Raw genomic sequence first — 13,324 nt, forward strand, 5'->3', positions numbered from 1 at the left:
CCGCCATCTTGCTCCAAAACCTCACTTAAACCCTTGCAGATTCAGGATACGTGTACCCCCTTGTTGTGTGTGAAAAGGAGTTTAGGTATTCATGTAAATCAAAACAACAAAATTTAAACCAGAGATTTGATTACTAAACAATCTTATATCAATATGTAAGATTTAATAAGAGAACCTTTCTGAACACATGTAAAAAAGCTATGATTGTCTGAATATGAGGCACCAAACCTTGCAAAAAATGATAAACATTTTCACTGTCAATGTCACATATATACAAATACTTTTACCTGGACTGGACTCATTTTCACTGTCAATGTCACATATATACAAATACTTTTACCTGGACTGGACTCATTTTCACTGTCAATGTCACATATATACAAATACTTTTACCTGGACTGGACTCATTTTCACTGTCAATGTCACATATATACAAATACTTTTACCTGGGCTCGACTCATTTTCACTGTCAATGTCACATATATACAAATACTTTTACCTGGGCTCGACTCATTTTCACTGTTAAAATCACATATATACAAATACTTGTACCTATGCTGGACTGATTTTCACTGTCAATGTCACATATATACAAATACTTTTACCTGGACTGGACTCATTTTCACTGTCAATGTCACATATATACAAATACTTTTACCTGGGCTGGACTCATTTTCACTGTCAATGTCACATATATACAAATACTTTTACCTGGGCTTGACTCATTTTCACTGTCAATGTCACATATATACAAATACTTTTACCTGGACTGGACTCATTTTCACTGTCAATGTCACATATACTTTTACCTGGACTCGACTCATTTTCACTGTCAATGTCACATATATACAAATACTTTTACCTGGGCTGGACTCATTTTCACTGTCAATGTCACATATATACAAATACTTTTACCTGGACTGGACTCATTTTCACTGTCAATGTCACATATATACAAATACTTTTACCTGGACTGGACTCATTTTCACTGTCAATGTCACATATATACAAATACTTTTACCTGGACTGGACTCATTTTCACTGTCAATGTCACATATATACAAATACTTTTACCTGGACTGGACTCATTTTCACTGTCAATGTCACATATATACAAATACTTTTACCTGGGCTGGACTCATTTTCACTGTCAATGTCACATATATACAAATACTTTTACCTATGCTGGACTGATTTTCACTGTCAATGTCACATATATACAAATACTTTTACCTGGACTGGACTCATTTTCACTGTCAATGTCACATATATACAAATACTTTTACCTGGACTGGACTCATTTTCACTGTCAATGTCACATATATACAAATACTTTTACCTGGGCTCGACTCATTTTCACTGTCAATGTCACATATATACAAATACTTTTACCTGGACTGGACTCATTTTCACTGTCAATGTCACATATATACAAATACTTTTACCTGGGCTGGACTCATTTTCACTGTCAATGTCACATATATACAAATACTTTTACCTGGACTGGACTCATTTTCACTGTCAATGTCACATATATACAAATACTTTTACCTGGACTGGACTCATTTTCACTGTCAATGTCACATATATATATACAAATACTTTTACCTGGACTGGACTCATTTTCACTGTCAATGTCACATATATACAAATACTTTTACCTGGGCTGGACTCATTTTCACTGTCAATGTCACATATATACAAATACTTTTACCTGGGCTGTACTTATTGTTACTGTCAATGTCACATATATACAAGTACTTTTACCTGGGCTGTACTCATTTTCACTGTCAATGTCACATATATACAAATACTTTTACCTGGACTGGACTCATTTTCACTGTCAATGTCACATATATACAAATACTTTTACCTGGGCTGGACTCATTTTCACTGTCAATGTCACATATAAACAAATACTTTTACCTGGACTGGACTCATTTTCACTGTCAATGTCACATATATACAAATACTTTTACCTGGACTGGACTCATTTTCACTGTCAATGTCACATATATACAAATACTTTAACCTGAGCTCGACTCATTTTCACTGTCAATGTCACATATATACAAATGCTTTTACCTGGGCTCGACTCATTTTCACTGTCAATGTCACATATATACAAATACTTTTACCTGGACTGGGCTCATTTTCACTGTCAATGTCACATATATACAAATACTTTTACCTGGACTGGACTTATTTTCACTGTCAATGTCACATATATACAAATACTTTTACCTGGACTGGACTTATTTTCACTGTCAATGTCACATACTGTGAAATCATTAATGTTCGTGGGGCATTAATGTTCGTGGTTTTCGTGGGTTGGTTGATCCACGAATTCAAGATCCCACGAAATATAAACCCTTTATTCACTTTTTCAATTGCCTTGTTACGTACATACTCTAGTATATTATTTACAGAGGTCGCAGTATACAGTGTTAAAACCTGTCTCACTGTATAACTTACGATCATTATTCTGTTAATATATTATAACTGCCTTTAACAAATAATGAACCAAATCAATTAAATGTGTTTTATGCAGCAAATGACTGTTATAAGCATGTGTTTAAACATGTGCTGTTAATGAAAATCTCCAAGTTTACAAGATGTGCGTGATGAGTGTCTGTACTCGATTTTTTTATTTAATGAAATAATTAATCGATTACTAGTACATTGAAGGTTACTAAGCACCGAATGTGACAATATACGCACCTTTTCGGTGTTTTCACAGTTTGCAAAATTCTTAATTGGCATTCAGTGGCTTCCCCTATCTGTATTTATGACCAGGGTACATCTTCTTTTATTACCTTTATTCCCAATTTAATCGATAAATGACATGGGTATATGCATATACTAATTGGCATGTCGTACCACATTAGCGAATGTCATAAACCGAGTGACGTAGAAGACGGAAATCACGGGCCAGCACGTGGATATTATGCAGACGATCTAAGACGATCGCATCTTCTTTTTTTTTTATTTTCAAAAATGAAAATCCACGAATTCAAGTACCCACGAAATTGTTTTTTTTTTGGCAAACCACGAAATTTCATGCCCACGAACATTAATGATTTCACAGTATATACAAATACTTTTACCTGGACTGGACTCATTTTCACTGTCAATGTCACATATATACAAATACTTTTACCTGGGCTTGACTCATTTTCACTGTCAATGTCACATATATATATACAAATACTTTTACCTGGACTGGACTCATTTTCACTGTCAATGTCACATATATACAAATACTTTTACCTGGGCTCGACTGATTTTCACTGTCAATGTCACATATATACAAATACTTTTACCTGGGCTGTACTTATTGTTACTGTCAATGTCACATATATACAAGTACTTTTACCTGGGCTTGACTCATTTTCACTGTCAATGTCACATATATACAAATACTTTTACCTGGACTGGACTCATTTTCACTGTCAATGTCACATATATACAAATACTTTTACCTGGGCTGGACTTATTTTCACTGTCAATGTCACATATATACAAATACTTTTACCTGGACTGGACTCATTTTCACTGTCAATGTCACATATATACAAATACTTTTACCTGGACTGGACTCATTTTCACTGTCAATGTCACATATATACAAATGCTTTTACCTGGGCTCGACTCATTTTCACTGTCAATGTCACATATATACAAATACTTTTACCTGGACTTGACTCATTTTCACTGTCAATGTCACATATATACAAATACTTTTACCTGGGCTTGACTCATTTTCACTGTCAATGTCACATTTATACAAATACTTTTACCTGGGCTGGACTCATTTTCACTGTCAATGTCACATAAACTATATTATGCACTCTCCCTTTTCCAGGACTGGGTTCACCATACGAGCAAGGGATGCTTCTTCTACGAGGATGATGAGATCGTATCCCATGTGTTTACGATGAAGCTGACCCAGGATACATCTGTTTACCTGACAGCCCACCCCATACAGGAACCAGAGTGCTGTGGGTTTACAAATACTTTGTACTATGAGTTTCGTTTAGTTTCCCATGTGTACTCAAAGACTTTAGTTACATTAATACTCAGGTTACACACTACTAATTAATTTCCCTACACATTTTAATGTAAAGAATGGAATTTTAAATTCACCAGTTTATTAAGTATTAAAGATTACAAAAATCTTTAGTTTCAATTGTTTGTCTTATCTTTAATTTAGTGGAGGTAACAAGCTCTGAGCCAGTTGACACGGCCATTCTTGTGTTTGACGAGTCCGGGAAGCTGCTACATTGGTCTGAGGACAGAGACTCGAAGGGGGTAGGTGTATAGCTTGAAATCAACATGTCTTCCTTAACTATTTCAGCGAAAACGGCAATACAAATTATTTAATGGTCATTTGACATTTCTTCTTGAAATATAATTAAGTGCATTTTAATAATAGGGTTATTATTATGTATTTAAAATTCTATCAGCTACGAAAAAATCACAATCTGGCCTGACCTATTCACTGCTTGAAGTATGACCAGGCCCTAATTTCTTGAAACTCCTCAAGTTTATTATAACAGGATTAAGCCTAACTCACTATTTTTGTTTTCAATAATTTGCATTGTATTTACTTCTTTTAGAGTAAAGATACTTTAAATAGGAATTATCTGTATGATTATCAAAATAAACCATTATTCATTGATGAAAATTCATTTTAAGTATTTATTTTGGCAAATTGAAATGAGCTTCTTAAGCCTGTTAAGCTTAAGAAATTCGAGAAATGAGGACCATGTGCTTAACTGTCACTTTTGTTATGTGTTTTGGATGTACTAGTGACTATTCACTTGAGAAAACAGTTTTACAAAATCTGACATGAAACTTTCAGACTTACTACCTCAAGTGTGAGCTGAGCTCAGGAGAGTACCAGGTGGTTCCGTACACGACAGGCTGCCGATTCAAACAGCGGGCTTCGGATAAACAGAACACCATGAAGGAGGCAAAACTCGTTAAAATGGCTGATGAAAAAGTACAGATTACTGTAAATTTCAGGTATGCTATTTTTTTGCCCTCAGCCTTAATCTTTCATAGCCCTAAGAAATATTATCATTCATTTGAAAAAAAAAATCTTTTAAAAGTTAAAACCAAATTGATTTGGCTTTTAACAGTACAAATGAAGCTAACATTAATTGTAAAGAAGTTCTTTAGCATATGATTTATAGTTTTTGGTAACGGAAAATCTCAAGAAACAATTTGCCCAATAAAATTTTTTAATTAACCTGCCTTTTACACCTAAGAAAATCACACAAAACCATATGTGTATTGCACTTTTTAATTGGAGGTTTGTAATGCTTTTTCTTATTACCATACTATTACGGTAGTTATATAATATTCACAAAATGAAAATGCTAGTCGAGAGTGTGAGTTTCTTCTGACATTAACTGGAATTTTTTTTTCTCATCTTATCATACATGTATGACTGTTTTACTTACATGAAAGCACTTAAGGATATATTTGACCTTTGTGACCTTGACAACAACAGAACAATGTACCGAAATGAGTTTAAATGTATCTAGGTGCGCATGAATTTTTAGCAAATTACATAATTCATTCCATCATACATTAATTTTTGTTTTAATGACAGGAAAGCGCTAGAGGATATATTTGACCTTTGTGACCTTGACAACAACGGAACAATGAGTCGAGATGAGTTTAACTGGTTCAATCTGCGCACGAGCGGCGAGGAACTGGGAGAGGACGAGTGGGAGGTTGTTGAAGGTTGGTTTAATGCTTAAAAGTTTTGTTAAAAGAATCAGGTGACTTGGATTCTTGTTTTCCTATATTGTTTAAACTGCATGACATTTTGTAACCAAGATTTGAAAGATATAGAATTAGTTTGTTTAAGTTCTAATCAGTTGGATAAAAAAGCAGTTATATGTTGATTTGCATTATTTTTGCCAACAAATACAGAAAGCTACACAATAGAAACGTCATAAGAATCTAAAAAGCAAAACAGTGTTTCAAAGTCCAATTTCAATATCCGTTTTAAAATTTCAGAGCGTACAGAGCTTAGTAATGGAGAGATTACGAAGGAGGGTTTCATTGCATTGAATGAAATGGAGGCTGAGGATGCACAGGGAGATGTTGAAGATTTGTGGATCACCCTGTCCAGTATGGGGCTGAACAAGGGGCTCATAATGGATGAGGTATGTTCAAGATTGATGGATTGCCCTGTCTCTTGTGGGGTTGAACAAGGGGCTTATGGATGAAGAATGTTCATCCTGTCCTGAATGGGGCTGAACAAGAGGTTCATTATGGATAAGGTATGTTCATCCTGTCGTGAATGGGGCTAAACAAGGGGCTCATGGATGAGGTATGTTCATCCTGTCGTGAATGGGGCTAAACAAGGGGCTCATGGATGAGGAGTGTTCATCCTGTCCTGAATGGGGCTGAACAAGGGGCTCATTATGGATAAGATACATGGAAAAAGAAGTCGTCTTTCTTGTTTAACTTGCAATTTATATGGTAACAAAGGAAAACTTACCTGTCCTTTAGGTATAAAAATAGACATATTTCAATTGTTTGCTTTCCATGGACATTGACTTTCCTTTTTTTGGAGGGAAAAAACAATCATGTATTTATTCACTAAACATGTAATTATTAACTAGGCATGCCCCTACCGGTTGGATGTGTACGTGGAAAGTCCAGGACGCAAGAGGACAACATTGAAGGTTTCCGGCATCGAATCTCTACAGAGGCCAGAATATGTCACTGAGATCTGCAAATATACCATTGACCTGGCGGTAGGTCACATTTATACCCATAAAACTTACTGATGATGATTTTTAGCTCGTCTGATAATCGAATAATATTGTCACAGCCCTGTCAGTTTGTCATCGTCTTCATCATTGTTCAAAACTTAAATCTTAGCCATGATTAAATTTAAACTTTAATAGTGCACATGCTACCAGTGTATATTTTATATGTGCAGCTGGGCTGAATATAACTAAGTACTTGCATTCTGTTTATACAAACAAAAAATGTTTCCTATACTAACTGTTATTAAATGCCATTCCTGGAAATGTGTTCAAATATTCAGCAATGAGTTTTATGTGGTTAAACTCATACGTCTTGTAAAACTCAAACTCAAACCTTGTACATATGGTAAAACTCAAACCTTGTACATATGGTTAAACTCAAACCTTGTACATCTGGTTAAACTCAAACCTTGTATATATGGTTAAACTCAAACCTTGTACATATGGTTAAACTCAAACCTTGTACATATGGTAAAACTCAAACCTTGTACATCTGGTTAAACTCAAACCTTGTACATATGGTAAAACTCAAACCTTGCACATCTGGTAAAACTCAAACCTTGTACATCTGGTTAAACTCAAACCTTGTACATATGGTTAAACTCAAACCTTGCACATCTGGTAAAACTCAAACCTTGTACATATGGTAAAACTCAAACCTTGTACATATGGTAAAACTCAAACCTTGTACATATGGTAAAACTCAAACCTTGTACATATGGTAAAACTCAAACCTTGTACATATGGTAAAACTCAAACCTTGTACATATGGTAAAACTCAAACCTTGTACATATGGTAAAACTCAAACCTTGCACATCTGGTAAAACTCAAACCTTGTACATATGGTAAAACTCAAACCTTGTACATATGGTAAAACTCAAACCTTGTACATCTGGTAAAACTCAAACCTTGTACATATGGTAAAACTCAAACCTTGTACATATGGTAAAACTCAAACCTTGTACATATGGTTAAACTCAAACCTTGTACATATGGTAAAACTCAAACCTTGTACATATGGTTAAACTCAAACCTTGTACATATGGTAAAACTCAAACCTTGTACATATGGTTAAACTCAAACCTTGTACATATGGTAAAACTCAAACCTTGTACATATGGTAAAACTCAAACCTTGTACATATGGTTAAACTCAAACCTTGTACATATGGTAAAACTCAAACCTTGTACATATGGTTAAACTCAAACCTTGCACATATGGTAAAACTCAAACCTTGTACATATGGTTAAATTTAAATCTTGCACATATGGTAAAACTCGAACCTTGTACATATGGTAAAACTCAAACCTTGTATATATGGTAAAACTCAAACATTGTACATATGGTTAAACTCAAACCTTGTACATATGGTATAACTCAAACCTTGTACATATGGTAAAACTCAAACCTTGTATATATGGTAAAACTCAAACCTTGTACATATGGTTAAATTTAAATCTTGCACATATGGTAAAACTCGAACCTTGTACATATGGTTAAACTCAAACCTTGTACATATGGTAAAACTCGAATCTTGCACATCTGGTAAAACTCAAACCTTGTACATATGGTTAAACTCAAACCTTGTACATATGGTAAAACTCAAACATTGTACATATGGTAAAACTCAAACATTGTATACATGGTAAAACTCAAACCTTGTACATATGGTTAAACTCAAACCTTGTACATATGGTAAAACTCAAACATTGTACATATGGTAAAACTCAAACCTTGTACATATGGTAAAACTCAAACCTTGTACATATGGTAAAACTCGAACCTTGCACATATGGTAAAACTCAAACCTTGTACATATGGTAAAACTCAAACCTTGTACATATGGTAAAACTCAAACCTTGTACATATGGTAAAACTCAAACCTTGTACATATGGTAAAACTCTAACCTTGTATATATGGTAAAACTCAAACCTTGTATATATGGTAAAACTCAAACCTTGTACATATGGTAAAACTCTAACCTTGTACATATGGTAAAACTCAAACCTTGTACATATGGTAAAACTCAAACCTTGTACATATGGTAAAACTCTAACCTTGTATATATGGTAAAACTCAAACCTTGTATATATGGTAAAACTCAAACCTTGTATATATGGTAAAACTCAAACCTTGTATATATGGTAAAACTCAAACCTTGTACATCTGGTAAAACTCAAACCTTGTATATATGGTAAAACTCAAACCTTGCACATCTGGTAAAACTCAAACCTTGTACATATGGTAAAACTCGAACCTTGTATATATGGTAAAACTCAAACCTTGTACATCTGGTAAAACTCAAACCTTGTATATATGGTAAAACTCAAACATTGTACATCTGGTAAAACTCAAACATTGTACATCTGGTAAAACTCAAACCTTGTATATATGGTAAAACTCTAACCTTGTACATATGGTTAAATTTAAATCTTGCACATATGGTAAAACTCGAACCTTGTACATATGGTTAAATTTAAATCTTGCACATATGGTAAAACTCGAACCTTGTACATATGGTTAAATTTAAATCTTGCACATATGGTAAAACTCGAACCTTGTACATATGGTTAAACTCAAACCTTGTACATATGGTAAAACTCAAACCTTGTACATATGGTAAAACTCAAACCTTGCACATATGGTAAAACTCGAACCTTGTACATATGGTAAAACTCAAACATTGCACATATGGTAAAACTCAAACCTTGTACATATGGTAAAACTCAAACCTTGTACATATGGTTAAACTCAAACCTTGTACATCTGGTAAAACTCAAACCTTGTACATATGGTAAAACTCAAACCTTGCACATCTGGTAAAACTCAAACCTTGTACATATGGTAAAACTCAAACCTTGTACATATGGTAAAACTCAAACCTTGTACATATGGTTAAACTCAAACCTTGTACATCTGGTAAAACTCAAACCTTGTACATATGGTAAAACTCAAACCTTGTACATATGGTAAAACTCAAACCTTGTACATCTGGTAAAACTCAAACCTTGTATATATGGTAAAACTCTAACCTTGTATATATGGTAAAACTCTAACCTTGTATATATGGTAAAACTCAAACCTTGTACATATGGTAAAACTCAAACCTTGCACATCTGGTAAAACTCAAACCTTGTACATATGGTAAAACTCGAACCTTGTATATATGGTAAAACTCAAACATTGCACATCTGGTAAAACTCAAACCTTGTATATATGGTAAAACTCTAACCTTGTATATATGGTAAAACTCAAACCTTGTACATCTGGTAAAACTCGAACCTTGTACATATGGTAAAACTCAAACATTGCACATCTGGTAAAACTCAAACCTTGTATATATGGTAAAACTCAAACCTTGTATATATGGTTAAACTCAAACCTTGTACATCTGGTAAAACTCGAACCTTGTATATATGGTAAAACTCAAACATTGCACATCTGGTAAAACTCAAACCTTGTATATATGGTAAAACTCTAACCTTGTATATATGGTAAAACTCAAACCTTGTACATCTGGTAAAACTCAAACCTTGTATATATGGTAAAACTCTAACCTTGTATATATGGTAAAACTCTAACCTTGTATATATGGTAAAACTCAAACCTTGTACATATGGTAAAACTCAAACCTTGCACATCTGGTAAAACTCAAACCTTGTACATATGGTAAAACTCGAACCTTGTATATATGGTAAAACTCAAACCTTGTACATCTGGTAAAACTCAAACCTTGTATATATGGTAAAACTCAAACCTTGTACATATGGTTAAACTCAAACCTTGCACATATGGTAAAACTCAAACCTTGTACATATGGTAAAACTCAAACCTTGTACATATGGTAAAACTCAAACATTGTACATCTGGTAAAACTCAAACCTTGTACATATGGTAAAACTCAAACCTTGTACATATGGTAAAACTCAAACCTTGCACATCTGGTAAAACTCAAACATTGCACATCTGGTAAAACTCTAACCTTGCACATATGGTAAAACTCAAACATTGCACATCTGGTAAAACTAAAACCTTGCACATCTGGTAAAACTCTAACCTTGCACATATGGTAAAACTCAAACATTGCACATCTGGTAAAACTAAAACCTTGCACATCTGGTAAAACTCAAACCTTGCACATCTGGTAAATCTTAAACCTTGTACATCAATTCAAACTCAAACATTGTAATCTGGTGAAACCTTAAATTCAACTTTGTCATCTGGTAAAACTCAAACCTTGTACATTGTACTGAATCCTAGGAATAATGCTCAAACTCAAATTGTGTACATCTGGTAAAACTCAAACCTTGTGTGTTTTATAAACATAAACATTGTACATCTACCGTTCTTTAATAAAAATCAATAGTCAATATCTTTATCAGGGAATTGTGAAGCAAAGAAGATTTTATAATTGACTTGTAGATTTTCATTTTGGAATTATGTACATGCATGCGAAGAATGAAACTGGCAGCGTGAATTAAACATATATATATATATATATATATATATATATATATATATATATATATATATATATATGACACCATGCTATTGTTTTTGCAGGGTGACCCCCACAGAATACGCAACATGAAGGATCTGTACCTGTATACTTACAAGAACGAACTGAGAGCGACCATAGTCGTTGACAACAGGGTACGAATGTAGTCTATTCTTCACCTGCATTGTCACAGCAGCTTAAACATGATATAGAGGATAATTGTCTGTTTCAGTGAGATATCAATTATATTATTGAGTGAGCACTAAATGGCATATTTTCATGAGTGGGGCAGCTACAGGTGAAAATACCAACTTTTGGTGACTGTGAGATGAATATAATTGATATATATCATTCAAACTAACTGTTTTTTATTTTATTATATGCTTTAATCCATTTATATTGGCAACAAATAGTATTTCATATGACAAGTATGCCAAACCTATAATCATGATAACAAGGGGCATGATGACTTAAAACAAAGATAACTTTCCTTTTTCTTCACCATTTTAAATGAAACAAAGGGCAGTCTATGGGGCTTAAAAAGCCCCGCCTTTGTCTTATTACCGGAGTTTGATAAGATTCATCAAACAATTTGACAAACCTATTTTCAAAATGTTTTGACAGTGCTCCATCAGGAGGTGGTTTTGTGATACTAGGTTTGTCAAAGTGTTTTAAGAAACTAAACTCTCAATCGAACTCCAGTAAAAGACAAAGTGCGGGACTATATAAGTAGCTCTTTTATTTTATATGGTGAAGGAATAATAACTTTATCTTTGTTTAAAGTCTTCAATATTGAAGCAAAATTTTGCCTTCCGACGTAGCATTTCTGTTGTAATTCATAATGTAGTATAAACATTCTGTATCTATAAATTGATGAAAATCTGTAATGCTTTTTATCCCCCGCCTATGAAATAGGGAGGGGGATATTGAAATGGCGTTGTCCGTCCGTCCTTCCGTCCGTCCTTCCTTCCTTCCGTCCGTCCGTCCGTCCGTCACCTGCGTTTTCTCAGTAACTAGCCGGTATAATTTCATGAAACTTAAAATAAATATGAACCACTATACTGGAATGATGCCCGTCCCAAAAAAAATTTGATTGGTCAATTGTCCTTGGAGTTATTGCCCTTGATTTTTTTTAAAAATGCACATTCACAGCCATTTCTCAGTCACTAGCTGGCAGAATTTCATGAAACTTAAAATAAATATGAATTACTATACTGGGATGATGCCTGTTCATTTTTTTTTGGATTGGTCAATTGTACTTGGAGTTATTGCCCTTGATTTTTTGAAAAACTCTCATTTACAGCCATTTCTCAGTAACTAGTTGGTAGAAATTCTTGAAACTTGAAATAAATATGAACCAACATACTGCGATGATGCCTGTTTATTTATATTTTGGATTGTGTAATTTCTATATGAGTTATTTGCCCTTGATTTATTAAAAGATTCATGTTTGCAGCCTTTTCTATGCAACTAGCTGGTAGAATGTCATGACACTTGGAATAAATAAGAACCAACATACTGTGATGATGCCTGTCTATTTTTCTTTTGGATTGGTCAATTTTCCTTACGAGTTATTGCCCTTGATTTATTAAAAAATCATTGTTTGCAGCCATATCTCAGTAAAACCAATGTGCTTATCTTATTCTTTCTGAGATTTTTTTTAACCTTCAAGCACAAACAAGCCATCAAGCACAAACAAGTCATCGTTGGCGGGGGATATCTTTTCACTGAAAATGCTTGTTTCACATGGTATATCATGGTAATACTATATCATTTTCAGTCTCGAAGCAACGTCAACTTGGGTGTTGATTGTTCCAATAGTAAGAATGTGGTCAGCAACCATCCAGATCTTGACCACACACTAGATATTGACCCACAGTCCACAATGGTGAGCTACAAACAGTCTTATACATAAAACTTGATTGACAACAAGCAGACTCAAGTTTAACTGTATACTCGTTGAATTTCAAGAGTTAATTCTTTTATTTGGCTTATTTCACAAGGTTTAAAATTCGCTGTGTTATTATTCA

General features: G+C 34.0%; 1 protein-coding gene across 10 annotated transcripts in view; it reads left to right on the plus strand.

The window, feature by feature from the left end:
* LOC128213498 (EF-hand calcium-binding domain-containing protein 7-like) overlaps window positions 1-13,324 on the plus strand; it is a 40,034-nt gene that overhangs the window by 23,879 nt on the left and 2,831 nt on the right. For all 10 annotated transcript variants that reach the window (XM_052919240.1, XM_052919243.1, XM_052919244.1 and 7 more), the window contains 8 exons: window positions 3,866-4,001; window positions 4,214-4,311; window positions 4,865-5,028; window positions 5,621-5,754; window positions 6,034-6,182; window positions 6,645-6,779; window positions 11,360-11,449; window positions 13,075-13,182. In XM_052919240.1, the coding sequence (XP_052775200.1) occupies window positions 3,866-4,001; window positions 4,214-4,311; window positions 4,865-5,028; window positions 5,621-5,754; window positions 6,034-6,182; window positions 6,645-6,779; window positions 11,360-11,449; window positions 13,075-13,182 (1,014 nt within the window). The remainder of the gene's footprint in view (window positions 1-3,865; window positions 4,002-4,213; window positions 4,312-4,864; window positions 5,029-5,620; window positions 5,755-6,033; window positions 6,183-6,644; window positions 6,780-11,359; window positions 11,450-13,074; window positions 13,183-13,324) is intronic.

The sequence above is a fragment of the Mya arenaria genome, chromosome 13 (assembly GCF_026914265.1).
Source record: "Mya arenaria isolate MELC-2E11 chromosome 13, ASM2691426v1".
Taxonomy (NCBI): Eukaryota; Metazoa; Mollusca; class Bivalvia; order Myida; family Myidae; genus Mya; species Mya arenaria.